The sequence below is a fragment of the Lissotriton helveticus genome, chromosome 11 (assembly GCF_964261635.1).
Source record: "Lissotriton helveticus chromosome 11, aLisHel1.1, whole genome shotgun sequence".
In the NCBI taxonomy this organism is placed as follows: domain Eukaryota; kingdom Metazoa; phylum Chordata; class Amphibia; order Caudata; family Salamandridae; genus Lissotriton; species Lissotriton helveticus.
The window spans coordinates 1,094,052,616-1,094,071,487 of record NC_136072.1 but is presented as its reverse complement, the minus strand read 5'-3'; the positions used below and the strand labels follow the sequence as shown (position 1 = coordinate 1,094,071,487).

General features: G+C 41.3%; 1 protein-coding gene across 13 annotated transcripts in view; it reads right to left on the bottom strand.

Moving 5' to 3' along the window:
• The window catches only part of DEPDC5 (DEP domain containing 5, GATOR1 subcomplex subunit), a 578,923-nt gene that overhangs the window by 456,194 nt on the left and 103,857 nt on the right, over window positions 1-18,872 (bottom strand). For all 13 annotated transcript variants that reach the window (XM_078667736.1, XM_078667740.1, XM_078667744.1 and 10 more), the window contains exons 5-9: window positions 12,063-12,148; window positions 11,557-11,640; window positions 9,446-9,495; window positions 8,232-8,301; window positions 4,851-4,929 (exon numbers count right to left, since the gene is read on the bottom strand). In XM_078667736.1, coding sequence (XP_078523862.1) covers window positions 4,851-4,929; window positions 8,232-8,301; window positions 9,446-9,495; window positions 11,557-11,640; window positions 12,063-12,148 — 369 coding nt within the window. The remainder of the gene's footprint in view (window positions 1-4,850; window positions 4,930-8,231; window positions 8,302-9,445; window positions 9,496-11,556; window positions 11,641-12,062; window positions 12,149-18,872) is intronic.

Sequence of the window (18,872 nt, the reverse complement as noted above, 5' to 3'; positions counted from 1 at the left end):
GACACAATTCCAACGCATTAGAGGTAGACTTATACACCAAGCCGACGGCTAGAAATACTCTCCTCCATTTCAAAAGTTATCACCCGAGGAGCCAGAAGGACAGTATCCCGTTCTCCCAGTTTCTAAGGGTGAGACGGAACTGTACAAATCTGAAGGACTATGAGACCCAATCGACCATCATGAAGAAAAAATTCCTTGAACGAGGCTATCCCCATCGCCTTGTCAGGGAAGCATATAAAAGGGCACGTTTTTATGATCGAGACGCACTCCTTAAGTCCCAAAAAGAGAAGCAGGAACCGAAGCTAGTATGCATAACAAAACACTCCACATTAGATGCCACTATCAGACAAGTAATTAATGCCAACTGGCATCTATTAAATGTGGATCAGGCCCAAAAGAAGCTAGCTAAACCCATGTTTGCACATCGTCGCAACAAGAATTTGAAAGATCTAATAGTCCGATCGCGCTATACTACACCTACCAATAACCCTCCATTTATACAAAAATCTATAGACGGAGCCAACTGTGTGAGAGGGACCTCTCGCTGTGGCTCATGCCAATCATGTGACAATATTCTCATTGGAGAATCATTTGTGTTTAACAAATTCCACATTTTAGCCAAGGAACTATGGACCTGCAACACTCGCAACATAGTATACCTAATTATATGCCCCTGTAATTTGGGCTATGTAGGAGAGACCTCACGAGCCATGAAAATGCGTTTGACCGAACATAGGTCCGCAATCAAAACTATGAAACACACAACCCCGCTAGTCAGCCATTTCTCTGTGTTTAAACACTCCCCCTAGACATCAAATGGCGTATACTCGAGAACATTCATATACCAAACAACAATGGCGGAAACAAAATCCGCAAGAAAAAAGAAGTATTTTGGATATTCTCGCTGGATACTTTTACCCACGGGTTAAACAACGAATTGCCCTGGGAGAACGCTATCATATAAAAGGGCATGGCAGTAAGATTGCATACAGGTTAGCCATTTCCTGTTTCCTTCCCCCTCCCTACCATCCTTCATAGTATACATGATGATAGATGAATATTACAAGATGTCACCGTTTAGATCCAAATCGAACGAACCATAGTTAAAATTCTCTTTTCATAATGTAGCTCTTGAAAATACCAGTTCCCTTTGTCTTAATTTCCCTGTCAATTTCTCTTTGAACTTGGTGCAGCTGTCTCCATATCTCTTTAAAGGGCGGGGCCACTGCACCATTTAACCTATAGCTATACAGGGTATATAAACGAATCGGGAACTCTGTCTCGAATTCGCTTTCCCTTACGAGGTACCAGACGCCATTCTCGCCATCAATGTGATTCACATAAGACAGGCAACTCTTGCGTTGCAGACCCGAAAACCATATTTTTTACATGTTTTCCTTATCGCGTTCTTTAACAATCCCTTATGCATTGCATTTTAGGCAGCCAGTAATTCACTCGATCCTTGCTTAGGCCCGACAACTACGAGTCAGAGTGCGGGTTCGTTCGGAACCAAGACGCCATTTTCGTTACTAATACGATCCAAAAGAAGACCGGTAACTCCTGCGAACCAGATGCCTTCGCCGCATTTTTTAGACGCTCTCTTTATCGCGTTTTTTCAAATACTTCTCATGTATTTTATTCTAGATAGTCAGTACCTTTTTCGATTCCTGCTCCAGTTCGATAGTCATGAGTCAAACAGTGGTCCCAATAATTACTCGCAAGACGTCAACATAATTGGGTTCCCTTTTGCCTGAAATTCCCTGTCAGGTAACATTTAATAATTATACCCTGTTCAGCACGCATATTCTTAATGATGCCATTTCTTAATCATTGACTGGCTGTATTTTTCTTGCCTAGAACACCCGGCGTCTGCCTTGGGTCTCATCGCGTCAACAATACTGAACGCTACCTGAACACACGTGACTCATACTACGCAGAACGGCTCCCCCGGAGTAGCTTTTCTAGGTACACATGAGAGCCTGGTCTTTCCCATCCTGCCATTAGTTAGGACATAATCCTTCTTCGTGGCATATAGTTAGGACATAATCCTTCTTCGTGGCATATATGCTAATAACAATTAACCTGATGTTATCCATTTTCAGCATTCGGTAACTGTCTTCGGCACACCACAGAATACTGAACGTCATCACTACACTTAAACAACTCAGCCCCGCCACTCAGTGAATATTTGGATACCTTACTAAAATTCAGGTATATCATACTATATGATCTTTGCTAATAATGCTTATTATTTAAGAACTAGACCCAGTAATACATTTTTGGTCCTTTTATATAATTTTTTCCAGCATTCGATGACGTTTTACCATTGCAATTGGCTCATTGTGGTTAATATCGGCACTGCACTTAGCAATAAAGAAGTGCACACACCGTCCACACAGGTGTACCTCAGGTATCCCTATTTAAACTAGGGCCTCTCATTAAATGCATAATTTCTGCCTTAATCAACACACTCACAATTGGGTTTCCTGCCTTCTTTTAAATGTTCCCATGTGATAAACTCTGGTTGGACTGACGATCAAGTCTGTTTTTTCCTTATGACCTTAAGGTAAGCCCCGACAATTAATAGAAATATCAGTTGCATAAAAACAGCCTGCCTAGTACGAGTCAACAACTGCTTCTCTTCTCTATCTTGTACTAGTGTTTTCTGTGACCTATTATAATGCATGTAAATAGGCTAAAATATAAACCCTGAAACGCTATAGTAGACACCCACATTGACAGACGCCCCTGTATAGCAGCACCAGTATCCATTCTTTAGCACTTTGCGCTACTTTTTTCTCTTGTTTTCTTCAAATATTTATCTTTCTTCTTATTTTTCCTGTTGTATAATTAAACGCAAAATGCATTATCCAAATGTACACTGCTGTTGCATAAATTGTAAGGCTAAACTCATAAGTGGTATATCATGATCAATTATCAGATCTCTGGCTTCACATGTTCAAGAAAAAAGTATAGAAGGTTGTGTACTGTTTAAACATATAGACATTATTTTAAAACACTGTTTATCTATTTGCAGTTACAAGAAGACACTGTCCTGATGAAGACACTCTCACAGTGTCGAAACGCGTAGACGGACGAAACTAATCTCTTCTATGTACCACTGGGAACACTATCATTATTAGATATTGTGTATATTTATTGAAGAAACTCTTTTACGTTTTTTTTTTAATTTTGATTATATCAATGAATGTTTTCATGATTTTTTATCAAATGTATTAAACTGAATCTTTCATGCTATTTTAGTGGTTCTCTACTTTCCTTTACTTGAACGTTGCCAGTTCATTTTGTCTTGCCTGGGTGTGTTAATTTGTCACATAATATACTTTCATATGGTATACCATGCCTGATGGTATGTACAATATCTGTAATATTAAAGGAAAATAAAACCAATTTATTTTTATTTTTTAATAAAGAGTACAAGGGTCAGGCCAGGAACATTCACTGGATTTACTGGATAAAACTTCTCTGGGCTTGAGGTAGCGTCAGGTGCCTCCTTTCTGGAAGGAAGTGTTGCCAGTGATTAGCTTCCCCAAACAAAGCCGGTGGGTATCAGAGACATGGAACTCTAGTGAGTCTGAGGCACAGATAGCGCTGCAATTGCTAGTTATTCCTCAAGTATTAAACTCTTAACACCCAAGAATTGGAAAATTAAGCGCAGACTATTTGTTTAATACCTGTTGAATAATATGCTATTTTCAAATGCACCAACTAACCTGGCCAGCTCCTTTATTTTAAAATGTTACTTTGAGTCATGCACAAGGTCAACTTCCCCTTTGTATGCAGAAAATATGCTGTTTTACAACACGTAATTGACTTTTAAGTGTTATTTTCACATTTACATTTGTGATAACGTTTTTTATGTAGCACATACACAGTCAGGGGGAACATCAAAGCACTAATAAAAAATAGCACCACTACAGCCCTCAGGGCACCCTCCATTTAAAAGGTGCTCATCTGTCCCATGGCACACTCTCTAGACTGTATCACAAGTAAGTACTCAAGACAAGAAGCAGCATCAGTGATATTACTTGATGCATTTCAAATATAAAGGGAAATATCAGAGATTCTTAGAGCAACATTTGTATTGTGTAGTATGAGGTTTACTGCATGGCTGGTGAAATACATGTGTTATTTGTTTTATGAAATGATCTTGTTTTCTGTTATGAAATGATAGGTAGGTGTGCATAAATGTGTTGTTCATATGTAAAAATCAACACTGCACATTGCATTGCATCATCTATTTACAAGTAAATATAATATACATGGCAAAGAGTGTACCTTGGCTAAGACTGCAAGACAAGAGAATGATTCAAACATCTGTGACCATAAATGAAGGTCCTATGGTGCAGAAGTGACATTATTGACTGTGCTCATAAGCGCCACACCAATGTTTTAGAGACGTGTTCCCTTCCGGGCTCAAGAGAAGCAACCTGGGTGTGCCGGGGTAGATGGTTGGTGTTGTACAAAATAAATAATCAAGTGCCATATTCATAGTTCAGGAGTTTGAGGTCTGTGCTCATTACTGCTTCATGCACCATGGGGCTATTGTCCCACAAGCCACGCTCGTCATTTAGTCTAAATGGAGCTGCTCATGTGACTAGGGGTGGGACACTCCAATAATTTCATGACTCTCATGATACAGCACCAATGGGTCTCTCACCATGAGCTCTCTTTAATGTGCATCAGTGCCTCTCCAGCCGTCCCTCGCCCCTCAGTGCACCTCACCATTTATTCCTGTATTTTACTCCATGTGTAATCCAGATCATCCCATTCCTCTCTTCTCCAGGGTACTGATATCTAACTGTATTGCTGCAATATCCCATACATACCATAGATGTCAAAGTCCCACATCTCACAGCTCATCTGGACTAAAATATACACCATTGCTGAAGTGGATCTGAAGACGACCTGTAGAAAGAGAGGGAAATAATGTTTAATCAAAGGCGAACTGGGAGGGGAAGCGATCGAAGAATCAGGATGGATCCTCTTCCAGGTGCACCTCTACATCTTGGGCTTTCTGTGTTTTGTTTTGGCACTTCATGCTTGGAGGAAAGGAGGGACAACATAGGGATATGATCAATGATCTAAGAAAAGATGTTCTGGTGAAGGCCTAATAATTTGGAGTTTAGCATCCACCCACGCCACCCCTCTACCACACAGACAATGGATTGATGACAACCACATCTAAATGAGACAGCGGGCAACCGGCTATCCTCGCTAGCTAGTGACAGTACTCAAAGGGTATGGAGGACGTAGAAAGTGGAGGAAGCTGAAAAACAGTTGAGAAGCCAAAAATCAAATTAGGGCCGGAGGTTCACGGCACAGGAAGGTATATGGGTGAAGTGACCAACCAGTCCACTTGGTAGGAGGCATCACTTGAGTGCATTCCCATCATAATTTGGCCCACAGAATAATACGGGTACATCAAGGTATGACAAGATGTCCAAAATAAATATGGTTTTAAACAAAGTCTCTCAATGCAAAAGATTCAACACAACTCTTTGGCTAAAGAGAAAGCTATAAAAAAATATGGTGGTCATCTTCTTGTGGACGTGTAGTTTGGTATGTGCTTCAAATGTAAACAGGTCAACCTTAGAGTTGGATAGACTGAGAGCAGTGAAATGGAAAACTATAACAAAAGCCTGTGGATCCACCAGTGATCAAAGTTCTCTATTTGATTCCTGCTCAGCATTCCTCAGGTGATCACGGGGTATTAGTGCTGGGAAAGAAGGAGTCTCTTTTGACAGATGCTTCTCACTAGAGAGATAACCCAGGACAGTCAGAGAATTTACATTCTGAAGTCAAAAGAGGAGAAAAAAGTAAAAAGAACTGCAGAGGCATTTAAAGATCACAAGCTGGTTGCTACAGTACAGTAAGACTTCAAGCTAAAGATACTATATAGGATTGAGGTCTGAAGCGAATGAATGGTATGGAGGTGATGGAAAAGGTCTCAGGAGCTCTCAGAGTTTGGCCTTTCCCGGTTTTGAGTCAGACAAAGGTCACAGGGATGTTTGGAGACTAAAGATAAGCTATGGAACATATGAATGAGGTGAAATAAAGCAATGCCAATGAGGGTCCTGTCCTTCTTGGCCATCACCTTAGGGCAACTGAGGAACAGCAATCTTGATATAAACAACAATACCAACCTCTGTATGTGGGCGTTATCTTCTGGTCACAATAGTTTGAAGTGAGCAGTTTACAAACCACAGCTGTAAGTCCATGGCAGTCTTACTTCGTTTTGCTTGTAAGTTTCTTTTCTGTAATTCACGGTGGCTTACTGTCATTTTATCCCTTTGCAAAAGGAAGTGCAAGAGGTCATCCCACTGGTGTGATGTGGGTGTTTTCTCAGCCCTCTTTTCTGTTCTCTGGGTAATGCCTCCCTCTCTGCATTGGCCAATTGCAACAGGATTTCCCCACATACTGAGAGATGGGAGTTTCAGCAGCAGGTGCTCGATCCTATTTCTTATCATTTGTCTCTTAATCCGCACAGGGATAATTCACAACTCTTTACAGAACAAGGTGATTAACCTCTTACCATTCTCATAGTGTACAACAAGTATATCAATTCACATGTCTATAGTTCTGTATCTGTAATCTCCCGTAGTCTGTACAACGCCATTACCAGAACTCTATGCAACAGAGATTGTCCACTGGCAGGTCCACTCAGCTCTACTATTGTCTCTAATGTGGCCAGGCTACCCTCTCTAAACATACCCCTCACCGGTGATCCCTGCTGTCTCCCAGTGGGCAAACTCCCTTCTCGTATAATAACCCTATGGCTAGGAGAATATATGGTCCATAAAGATTGATAAGATGCGTTTATACAAGTCCCACAACAAATTGGACAGTAAAGGTGCAAGAAAAAATGCACCCCCTAATATGTCCTTTTAGTCCATATAAGTATTGCCCACCTTCAAGGAAGATCTGTACAAGACCCTAAACAAAATGCAATTTCGAATAGATGAGAAACACCACAATTTTGGAGTAGCATGTATGTTAACAGTCAATTCATGACTTCAGACAAGAAAATATTTAAGGAACTTCCAACTTATAGTGGTAACAGACTTCTTTATTTTTCTTGTTTAAAGGTAATCATACAATCACAGCAAATATCCAACGCTTTTTGCTCTCTAATCACGAGGTCTTGATCAGGGCAAAGCTTTGAAAGACTGAACACGCAGGATGTAGATCAAAACGCCAAACATGGCCCTGTTGAAGCTCTCGCGATTGGCCCAAAAAACAGAAAAAGCATGATGGCTCAGGGTTCACAGAGTAAAGGGGCATAACAGACAAAGGGGTGGAGGGATTAGGGCAGGAGGTTCAAACAGGAACAGGTAAAAAGAATGTTGGAGGGAAGGAACACCTATACAAAGAGGTTAACCACTATAAGAATAAAATACTGCTTTTACAGTGCCATCAATACAATATGAAACATTTCTTGGTTTGACCATTAATTACTACATGGCTTGCGCTACAGAGGAATTGGAAGCATTTTTTTTTAGATCGTAATTGTTTTATTAAATGTCGAAAAAGTACACAAAACATTGCTGCATTCGTTCCTCATTTGAACAGAACATTCTTTAAAACATAGCTATTGTATTCAATGAAGTATGCTAATAATAATTAATCTTAGGCCATTTGTAAAGTGTACATTCACTCCAAGGGTAGTATCTCGCCGATATTGGCAGATACAAGATGTTCGTTGTTACTCAAGACAATGGTAATCCTTTTATTAACCTTGGAAAAATGAAAGGCTATTGGACTGACTAAGGTTCAAACCTATTACAATGGTATCAAACATAGATCACGGCAATGGAGGCATTAGACCATTAAGCCATCATGCCCTCAATACCAATGTATTCACTATGGTATATTGAGAGGGGGAGAGGGAGAGAGAGGGGAGGGGGAGAGAGAAAGAGAAGGGGGAGAGCGAGAGGGGGGCAAGAGATAGAGAGCGAGAGAGGGGGGAGGGAGGGAGAGAGAGAGAGAAGGGGGAGAGAGAGGGGGGGGAGAGAGAGGGGGAGAGAGGGGGGGGGAGAGAGAGAGATAACCATATTTTGAAAACACATTATGACAATCCGGAAACATTCTGACGCATACAATAGAGTAGCTGAACCAGAGTAAGTCTAGTATCTGGAATTGTTTCCAAGAATGGACATCACGGATATAAGCAACCACTTGCGAGAGGAATGGAAGAGTTCCTCGCTTACCCGCGTGTCTTCACTGATGTATCCACATGTCACCTTCTCACTCTTTACCCACAGCTCCCCTGCCTGGGCCCTGCAAAGGGAAATTATAACCAGAAGTTTAGGCTCTAAAGAAACCTCCGCGACAAGTCCCCAACCTCCCCAACACCACATTTTCCTATACTGGATGTAAGACACATTATCGACTACAAGAATATTGTTCTACAAAAATATCAATGACCAAAATATGGGCAAGGTAAAGTATATATAGGTGAGTACACATTTACTATTGTAGACTCCACATCTTTGCGCCCTGTATATATAATAGCATGAAGGTACATATGTGTGGAGTTTAGTATAGTAAACCTCTACTTACTTACATTTTTGCTATGATACTTTTGAAATTCAATATTTACTAATCTGTATTCTGGCAATATAGCTCTACATTTTTCTTCCTCTGTTCTTTTCAATGTTCTCAAACATTTATTTCCCTTGATCCAGTTTAATTTCCTCCATCAGTTTGTTTTGGGTTCTCTACTTGACTTAACTTTTGTTTTCCTCCATTATCTCACTTTATTATTCGTTTCCCCTTTCTCTATCCTTTCCATTCAGTCTCATGCTGATAACACACTTCAATGTCTCTTCATCATTTCCTTTCTTTCTTTTCATTGCTATCCGTCCATTTCCTAAAATGTTTCCCTTGGGTTTCTCACAATCCTGCCTGATTCCTCCATTATATTATTCCAGTTTCTCTCCTTCATGTCTGTTTTGTTTTCTCAGTTACTTCTTAGTTTCCCTCTTTTGCTTCCCTCGATTCTCTTAAGAGTTTTCCCTTTTGCTTCCCTTCTATCTGCCTTTTCCTCACTTCAATTTCTCCCATCAGCTCTCTTGATTTCTTCTCTTTCGTTTCCTTCCTCAATTGCCTTCAGTTTCTTTTGATGTTTCTTTTCAGATTCCTAAATTGCATTTCTTAATTTGTCTTCACCTGTTTCCTAATGTTCTTCCCTTGTTTCGACCAGCTATTCTTTTCAGTTTACTGCAAAGCCTGCCTTCAGTTTGCTCCACTGTTTACATTCAATCCCTCCCTTCTCCTGCACTGCTGCTGTGGGTTTGTCTCCGACAAAATGCATAGTTTTACACTTGGCCGCACTGAGTCTTATCTGTTACCACTCTGACCACTGTTTCAGACCAGATAGGGATGGGAACTCTGTAGAAGTTGATTACAGTTCAGCACTTACCGGATGCCAGCAAGCTCCACCTTCTGTGTGATGTACGCACATGTACTGACCTGGGAGTGAAAGAAGAGGGGAATACAAAAATCACAAACCCTCCTTTCAAAGTTACCCCCATGCCGCTCAGGATAATATTAAATCTTTCCCTCTCTTCTCTCATCAAATTATGATATCCCCCTGAACCAATATATTAGTAACCAACTCCTTTCAGCCCCATCACATCTCTGCAATGAAAGTCTACATGGCACAGCACCCCATCTACCTGCTCGTCTTTATCTTCCTCTTTTGTTTCTATGCCCACAAACCCCTGCACCTCCCAAGTGTGATTTCTACCAATTTACACCCCCCCCCACTGCCTCTTCCTCAGTAACACAGCCACAAGTAGCTAATTCATCCTACTCCATGACCCTTCCCTTCAGGGGAACTGTCTGCCACAGTTATAACTTCCTTATTCTCAGTAGGATGGTTCCTTTTCTACACTTTACATACTCCCTCATCCTCTTCAGTGCCAATGGGTCATTTCAGCCCTTCCCACAGCTTTGTCTTCATCGGTGGAGTTGTTTCTGTAACTCACGCTCCCTGCTTCTCACTTCACATATTCCTGGAGGGTGGACAATGATCCCCAGCACTTCAGAGTGAAATGGTTGCTTACAACCGATACACTATGCATTTCCCTTGACCCAAAATTCACCAGGACTTCTTCATCCTCGATTGGAGTGCTTCTTCCAATTACCATAGGAGACGTCTCAGTTGTTTATCCCCCCACCAGATGGTCTGCTTCACTGCATGTCTGAAGTGTGTCTCTTTAAATGTCTAACCGTGTAGGTTTAGCTATCTGCTAGGACCTTGTAAATATAAAATTAATAAAAACAATGCATACATATAAATACATAAAGGAGCATTGGGTTAACCACTGTCTATTCAAGTGTCATTCACATTTTGCTTCCATCCAGAAGATATCATACAGAGCCTGACACCTCAGCCACTGTATCTATTGCCCTCTCAGTGACAGCATTTTTGCTCAATCACATGAGCATCTTGTAAATGAGTGCATTTTACTGGTAGAGCTGGCGAGACACTGCTTTATTTTTCTTAGTGCATAGTAGCCCCTATGCCGATTCCTTAGGCGCTCTAAATCCATTGCTACCAAACCACATTTTTCTATTTACCTGCATCGGCTTGCAATACAAAATAAAAAAAATTAACTATCACACCAGAAATATTTATAGCTTGACAAGACCAGACCGGCTGTCTTTGCCAATGCCAGTTTCCCTTTGGGGCTACTCTATCTTAGGGGCCAACTAATGCCCTAGTCATAAGTAGGATGGACTATTGCAACGGCCTGTTGATCTCTGCGAATGAGGAACAGCTGCAGAGATTGCAGGTGATCCAAAACATTGCTGCGAGACTAGTCCTCAACGCCCAACCTAGATCTACCCCACTCCCCTTGCTATCAAAACTCCACTGGTTGCCAATTAGACAGCGCGTCAAATTTAAAATATGCTGCACTATCCACAGATGTCTATTTGGCAAAGGACCTAAATATCTGGAAAAAATATTCAAACCCTACATTCCCAGTCGCACTTTGCGATCTAGTGGTCATCAATTACTCCAGGTCCCGAGGATAAAAAAAGCCAGGCAAGGAGGACGTGCCCTGTCCTACAAAGGCCCCATCCTCTGGAACTCTCTGCCGGGTGATCTTAAAAATACATCTAATTTCCAATCCTTCAAGAAGTCCCTGAAAACATTCCTATTTGTAGTCTATTAGCTGTGTCTTTTTACCCTATCCTAGCAATCAGTCTTTGGCTTTTTTTGGTAATAATCAAGCGCGGAGATATCCTTTCGAGGATTGACTTCCTGCGCTATACAAAAATATAAATAAATAAATAAATGCTATAAACCACCAAAGGACCCCAAAAGGAGGGTTCCCTTTCAGCATTCCATGACACGTTCTCCTACTAATACACACTGTGGACAGCCAGCCTTCGGGAAAACATTGAATGCCAACAGCACTATTTTCCATCTAACAATCATAACTTGTTCACAGCAACACAGCCGTCCTTTGCTGAGACAAAAGAGAATCTACTTCAGCGGAGTGGAGTAAAAGAGAAGCTCACCAAACTTCGTTTCAGCCTCCACATATCTCCTCGCCCAATGTACTGGTCCTTAAAGGTTAGCTCCACAAGGTCTAGAGTAACATCCTACAAAGAGATGCAAAGTTAAACAGATGTCATTTTTTGATGTTATCCACAGTTCACTAAGATTTCAGCTAAAGAATGACCCATCAATCACCCTCTCCAATCGAGTGACACTGCACCACGTGCACTATAGGTGCGACACTTGGCAGACATGACTGGGAACTATTTATTTTAAATTCATCAAATCAGTACCTCCTCTGTGTTGGCACAAAAGTAAACAATCCCGCTAAGTTGCATTTCTTCTACGTAGAAATTAATCATATGATGCTTGAGCAACCGCACTTATTTATGCAATCTCGTAATTTCATTTCACATTGTCTATTTTATCCACTTATTTTAATACATTACAAAAATGGATCATTTTATATAAATTTCCATTGAACAGCTCTCAGATGCTTTTTAATTTTGGATGGTTGCCAACTCACCTTAGGATCAACAACGTTCACATGGACATCTTGATAGGGTCTAAGACGGAAAACCTGTGCCACCGTCTGATCAACACTGATTGTCTCTGATATGGAAGAAAAACATTGACCAGTAAAACAGTGGCCACAAGAGCTACATTCCAATATCTTCCTGTTATTAACACCTCAGACAACACCACTTTCGATTTTCAATATTGCTCAAGAGCAAAAACATGAATCTATTCACCTTTGTACTAATTCCTGAACACTCTGCACCATGAATCCCAAAAGGCATCCTGGTCAATAACATGAAATGTCCTATTGCTCTCATACATATCGTCATAAAATCTCCAAAGGTCCCTAAATTCCAAACAACAGAAACAAAGGCTCAGATTTCATACCATGATCAAAGCATTCAAATATTACACCACAGATCATATCCCAAGTTCTTTTATGGCATTTTTAGACATGCTCAAATTGCATGCTAGCAAATACACCAAAGTCTTCACATCCCACAAGAAGTCACAACACGCATCTTGAAAAACCACACTGTGGCTCTCATAAAGCCATCAGATTCCACGACCGCAGATTCTACATCATGAAATGGCCCAAGAGTTCAGGATGTCAAATGTGTAATCTACTGAGGCCCCCATATTACACACCATGGAGATTGCCAATGGTCTCACATTTTCATCATTAACTAATTAAACTCCACTCCTTGGGACAACCCCCCCAACACTGTAACATTATGCTTAGATCGTATACCATGGAAAGCCCTTGAATACATGCCGCGAAAACTCCCACTGGTTCTCTGGTAACATGTCAAGAATGGTTCCAAACCCCCACTTCACTGGAATCTCCAAATATTTACATATACTAGTGCAAATAATGTTGTACGGTTCTAAGTTTCTCACATCACACACTGAGCAACACTCAACATCCAGGACAACAACTGATGTGTGTTAAATCGATATACTGCCATTGTGAATAGAGAACGAGTGTCAAACCCTCTATCTTGGTCTGCTGAAATATCAAATCTATTGCTTTCATATCAACCATCATGAAGCAGCTAGACTGTTAGTATCAGGCGGAGTGGGATATTTTCAACTGAACCCTCATAACACTCCCCTGGTCCAGTATGGATACCCAACCATGACAATAAAATTAAAAAGTACAAACTGCGTGCTCTTTACTCTCCCACAATCAAATCACACCTTACATCTTGGGCAATCACTGTCATTCCAAAGGCCAGTGGCACTAAGGAGCTGAAGGAGACAGACAGCAGAATGTTTCACATCCTCTACCCTGCATACTGAAGAAACCAACCTGGAATTCCTACAGAAACTGAAAATGCAGCTAATATAACCCTCGTACCTTCAATTGCAGAACACAGTATGAATGAATGAATGAAAGGAATCTTTTATCGCGCAACTTAGCCCAAGCTCATCAAGGCGCCTAAGCAGGTCAGGTAATATGTAGTGTCTGGAGGGGGATTCTGATTCTGCGTATGAGCCTCTGCTATGCAAGGCTCATGATTCAGTTACTGCTGTGCAAGGCTTCATTACATTGTAATGATGTAAACTGCTTGAGGTCTTTCACAAAGAAGGGGTTCTCCATGTTGATGACATGGCAATAAACCACCAAATGTATTCTGTTATATTATATGTCGGGCTTCCGGATTTATGGAATTTTCTTTTTTAGATTTCGGACTGTATTAATGCATATTTATTTCTGGGCCATTTTATTGCTATTTATACATGTTTATTTTATGTTTTGAGAATGAATTGAGTTGAAAATGGTATATTTACACATTTAACTGATAAACATGCACTCATACTTTGATGCCTGTCGCGTTTTAACAAATAAAGCAGGCAAACATAACAAAACACTACTTCGATAGGGAAATATTAGCATTATATGCGAATATATGTTAACATAGGCCTGTATTTAAGGGAATCCCATCCTGTTTTTAAATCTCCATAGTGTCTACCTACTTAGCAGTTGGTATGGAATTCATGAAGGACAACAAGGAGAGTCACTCACAAGAAACATAATTTTCTGTATTTTTCTGCTTTTAAAAATAAATATAGACAGGAAACAGATTTCATGTCTGCATTTATCTGTACAAATCTGTAAAAACGGAAAACTGGAAGCCTTAATCATATGCCATGAAATCATTCATTAGATCATGTCACATCCAATGTCACAAAAGCACTATATTTACTTACGTTAAATCCCATACCTCAAAAGTGTTCCATTGTATCTTGTCTAATGTCAAGACAGTATACATGCCTGAATACTGTATCATTGATTTATCTCCTTTGTATTGCATTTTATCCCATTCATTGAAAACGCTCATTTTTTTCGTGTCACATCCAATACCAACTACATTTCATGATGTTATATCATATATAGATATGATCATATTACACAGTGGTGGTTGCCACTGTGTACTTATAGTTAAAGCCTAGTTACCATAGGAAGAGTGCTTTTTGGTTTGCTGATAACTTTGGCACATTCTGACAACTCAGCTTCTTCCTGGAAAGTTTCTGGGTGATCAGTCAAGCGGAGGACAAGAAAAAAGGAGGGGTTTCACAAATGCAATTCCCCATGCAATTTTCCAAAGGAAATTTGAGCAGCGATACTGAGAAAACAGCTGAAGAGAATTACACTAAATTTGGCAGAATGCTAGATTTTGGGCAAGAAAGTGGGCTTTTTGCGATATGGTGTAAACCATTCTGCAGCTTATGAGAAATTAAGTTTAAAACAAAATAGATTAGATGGTTGGGCTCGAGGGAGGCTTACGAGGGTCCCACAATCATGCAACTACAAATAATACAACAATCTGATTGGCCAAGGAGGCTTTGTTTTCCCGCTGGCTGCCTCGCTCCAGCAAGAGTGAAAGGTCCATACAAACTCCTGCGGGAGCTCGCACTCACAATATGCTGGCCTCAACATGAAGACATATTTAAATGCAAAGTATGATATTATTACCATACCTAACTGCAACATCACTTTAACCTTTATTTTTTCCAGGAAACGAAAATATATATGTTCACTGAAAAAAAACTAAGGTTACAGAAACGTTTTAGCTAGGTTCACATTTTACAAAATATAAAATCCACCCCTCTAGAAAACAAAGGCAGGAGACAGTGCTTGTTTTTTTTCCCCCTGGGGTCCCCCACCACCAGCCCTAGGGGTCAGGGTATTCCAACCCTGCCCCATTATGGGTTTTTTCACCTTTTTTCTGAGTCCCAAGATGGCTGCCAACACTTCCTGGTTGAAGTGTTGGCAGCCATTCAGATCTCAGCATGAGATCTGTCGGATCCGAGGAGGATTTGCGTCACTAGATATTTATAAATCGTTTTTTTTTTTTTTAACAACCCCTAAACTAATTAACACATTTACACCAAATTACACAAAGGGCTCTGGTGGCTTAGTGGATCAATGCATCCACTGTAGAGGCCTGTGTTTGACCTCATGGTCAAAGGTTCAAATCCCGGTGGGTCCACTCAGCCTTTCATCCTTCTGAGGTAGATAACATGAGTACTATTGAGTTGGGTCACAATAAACATCTGTTATTCAGTACCAAGATATCCTTCTGGGTGAACGTGCACTTTGCAAACATACATGTAATGTGTGTTCTGGACCAAGAACTAGCATTCTGCCAAATTTGGTGTAATTCCGTTAAGCACTTTAGGCTGTAGTTGTGTCTTAGGTCTCTATGGGGAACGCACATTTTTTGACCCCCACCTCTTTTTCTCGCCCCCTGCTTGACGGATTATGCCGAAACTTTCAATGCAGAACTAGACAAAGTAGGCCACTTTTAGGGGAATATATCGTGAACATTCGTCAAATGGCGCCACAGTTATTAGCAAACCAAACGACGATTTGTCTATGGAAACTAGGTCCTAACTAGAACTACTACTGCTGACCGCTAGTAGGTATACACGACGCCGCTTCCTGTGCGGCGTCGTGAGAGGACGAACGTGCGAGGGATCGGAGGTCTCTCTCTATATATATATTCACTGAAAAAACCATAGGTTTCAGCCACGTTATAGTTAGAAATTAGCATTTAAAAAACCTTAGAAATTCACTGAAAAAACCATAGGTTTCACACATGTTATATTTAGCTGGACATTTCACTCATACAAAACCATTGAAATTCCCCTGTTATAGTTAGTTCAGCTAACTATAACTTGCGCGCCCGCATTGCGCTGCTGATGACGTCACATATTACATCACTCATGACATGGTCAGCGACATAACTCATGACATCTCTGATGACATCACTGATGACATCATCCAGTGAATGTGTGTCTTTCTGAAAAATAAATATTTTTTATATATGTATATCTAAAGGTCCATGGAAGAATAAATGGGTAAATAAGTGTCTAAATGGAGTTTTTTTTTTGTAAAATTGATTGTATAACTGACTTATTAAGTGTATCTTAGTGAATACATGTATTATCGAGTAATGTTTAAATATGTAAATATCTGTATCAGTGTCTCACTTTGTGTATAAGTGGCTGCATGGGTTGGTGAGTAGCTACATGAGTGTCTATATGGGTTATTAGTTGGATTTTTGAGTATCAGAATGAGTGTCTGTGTGGTTTGGTGGGGGGTATTACTTAGCGCACAGATGCATAAATGACTGACTCACTGTATGTGTTTTGAAGACAGCATGTGTGCAGGGCTGTATGGGTGGATGAGTGTGTGTATGGTATGTTAGTGAGTGAATGACTGTCTCAATAGTATCTTTATGAGTAACTACATATGTTTTAAATTGGTATATGTGAGTATTGATGTATATAAGTGAGTATATGTGAGAGTGAGAGATTGGAAGAGTTCCTGTATAAATAAGTATGTGTTTCTATAAGTGAGTGTTTAAGAGAGTAAGTATGTGTATGTTTCTGTAGAAGTAAGTGTAGTGGTGTGTGTATAGCTGTATATGCAAGTAAATGTTATGTTATGTTAAAATGTTATGTTAAAATGCTCTTTTATAGCGCACGGCTACTCCGAGGAGTGTCCCGGCGCTTTGGCAGAGAGCCTAAGGAATAGGCGAAAACACAGCACAGCATAAATGAAAGAGAGGAGGATAAAAACCAGTTACTGGGTAAAAAGCCAAGTCTTAAGTCCCCTTCTAAAGGAAAGCAGATCATCAGTTTTCCGGAGTAGAACAGGGAGACCATTCCAGCCTTGAGCCGCTAGAAATCGAAAGGAGCGTCCTCCGATTCTGGTCAGACGAATAGGGGGAATCAAAGCCTTAGAAAGAGACGCAGATCGTAGCGTCCTTCGAGGCAAATAGAAAGACAGGCGTTTCTGAAGGTATTTGGGGCCTATTTGATGAAGAGATTTGTAGGCAAAAATAAGCGCCTTAAAAGCAATCCTTTTGGCGACTGGAAGCCAGTGCAATTTCTTAAGCAGCTCTGTGGCTCCAGCTCTGCGCTGGAGACCAAAAATGTCTCTAGCTGCAGAATTCTGCACGATTTGCAATCGGGCCAAAAGGTATTTCGGCAGGCCAAGATAAAAAACGTTCGCGTAATCTAGGCGCGAACCTATCAAGGCCTGCACGATGATCTTTCTATGCTTCAGCGAAAGCAGCGGAAGAAACTTCCGCATCATCTTTAAAAGACCGAAGCATTTGCCAGTCAGTCCGATGATCTGGGGACCAAAAGTAAGGCCATCGTCCACCACAACGCCCAAGTTTTTGGCTTTTGAAGAAGCGACATCCGGTGGAAACATGTCTGATGGCCACCAGGTCTTCCAGCCGGGATCCGGAGAGCAACCAAAAAAAGCAATTCCGACTTGTCGGAGTTGCATTTTAAACTGTGGCACTGAAACCAGGCAAAGACAGCACTCAAACAGTCTCTGATCCGCGAACCGTCGAAATCCCTGCCCTTGTCAGATGTAAAGAGCAGCTGGGTGTCGTCAGCGTAGGTTATGATCTGGGCACCAAAAAATTCCGCAACTGCCGCCAAGGGGGCCATATAGATGTTAAAAAGCGCAGGGCTCAAAATAGAACCCTGCGGTACCCCCACCTCCAGCGGCGGCATTTCTGCGGAAAACGGAGGTGCCCAGACCACTTGCCGGCGGCCGGTCAGAAATGACTTAAACCAGTTCAACACCGTCCCTCGCAAACCGATCTCCTGGAGTCTTAAAAGGAGACCTTCATGTGGGACGGTGTCGAAAGCCGCCGACAAATCCAGCATAACCAGGATGGCCTTCCCTCCGGTGTCCAGAACCTCTCTGATGGCATCAGTGACTTCGAGAAGGGCAGACTCAGTGCTAAAATTCGTGCGAAAGCCTGATTGAGAGTCATGAAGGATGTTGTTACTCTCAATAAAGTTGGAAATAGAGCTATGCACGTACTTCTCGGTCACCTTAGCCAGGGCAGGGAGGAGAGAGATAGGCCTGTAGTTAGCGTGGATAAGTGGATCCAGGTTGGTTTTCTTGATCAAAGGAAGAATCATTGCCTGCTTCCACGCTTGAGGGACGACACCCGTGCTCAGAGAAGCATTGAGCAAAGGATTAAGCAGCGCATTTAGAGCCGGCGCTACTCTGCCTAAGCACTTAGCCGGGCAGGGGTCCGACGGCGAGCCAGATTTAAGTCGCGACAGGAGATCTAAAGAGACCGTGAGAGACATCTCCGGAAACTCCGAGAGAAATGGTCCTTCTTCAGCTGTGGATATGGACAAGCCAGGTGTATAGCCCGGCGATGATGGAAGACAAGAATGGCTAAAAGACTCGTGGATAACTTTAATCTTATCCACGAAAAAATCCGCTAACTGGCTGATCCAAACTTCGGTGTGTATATGAGAAGGAGTACTA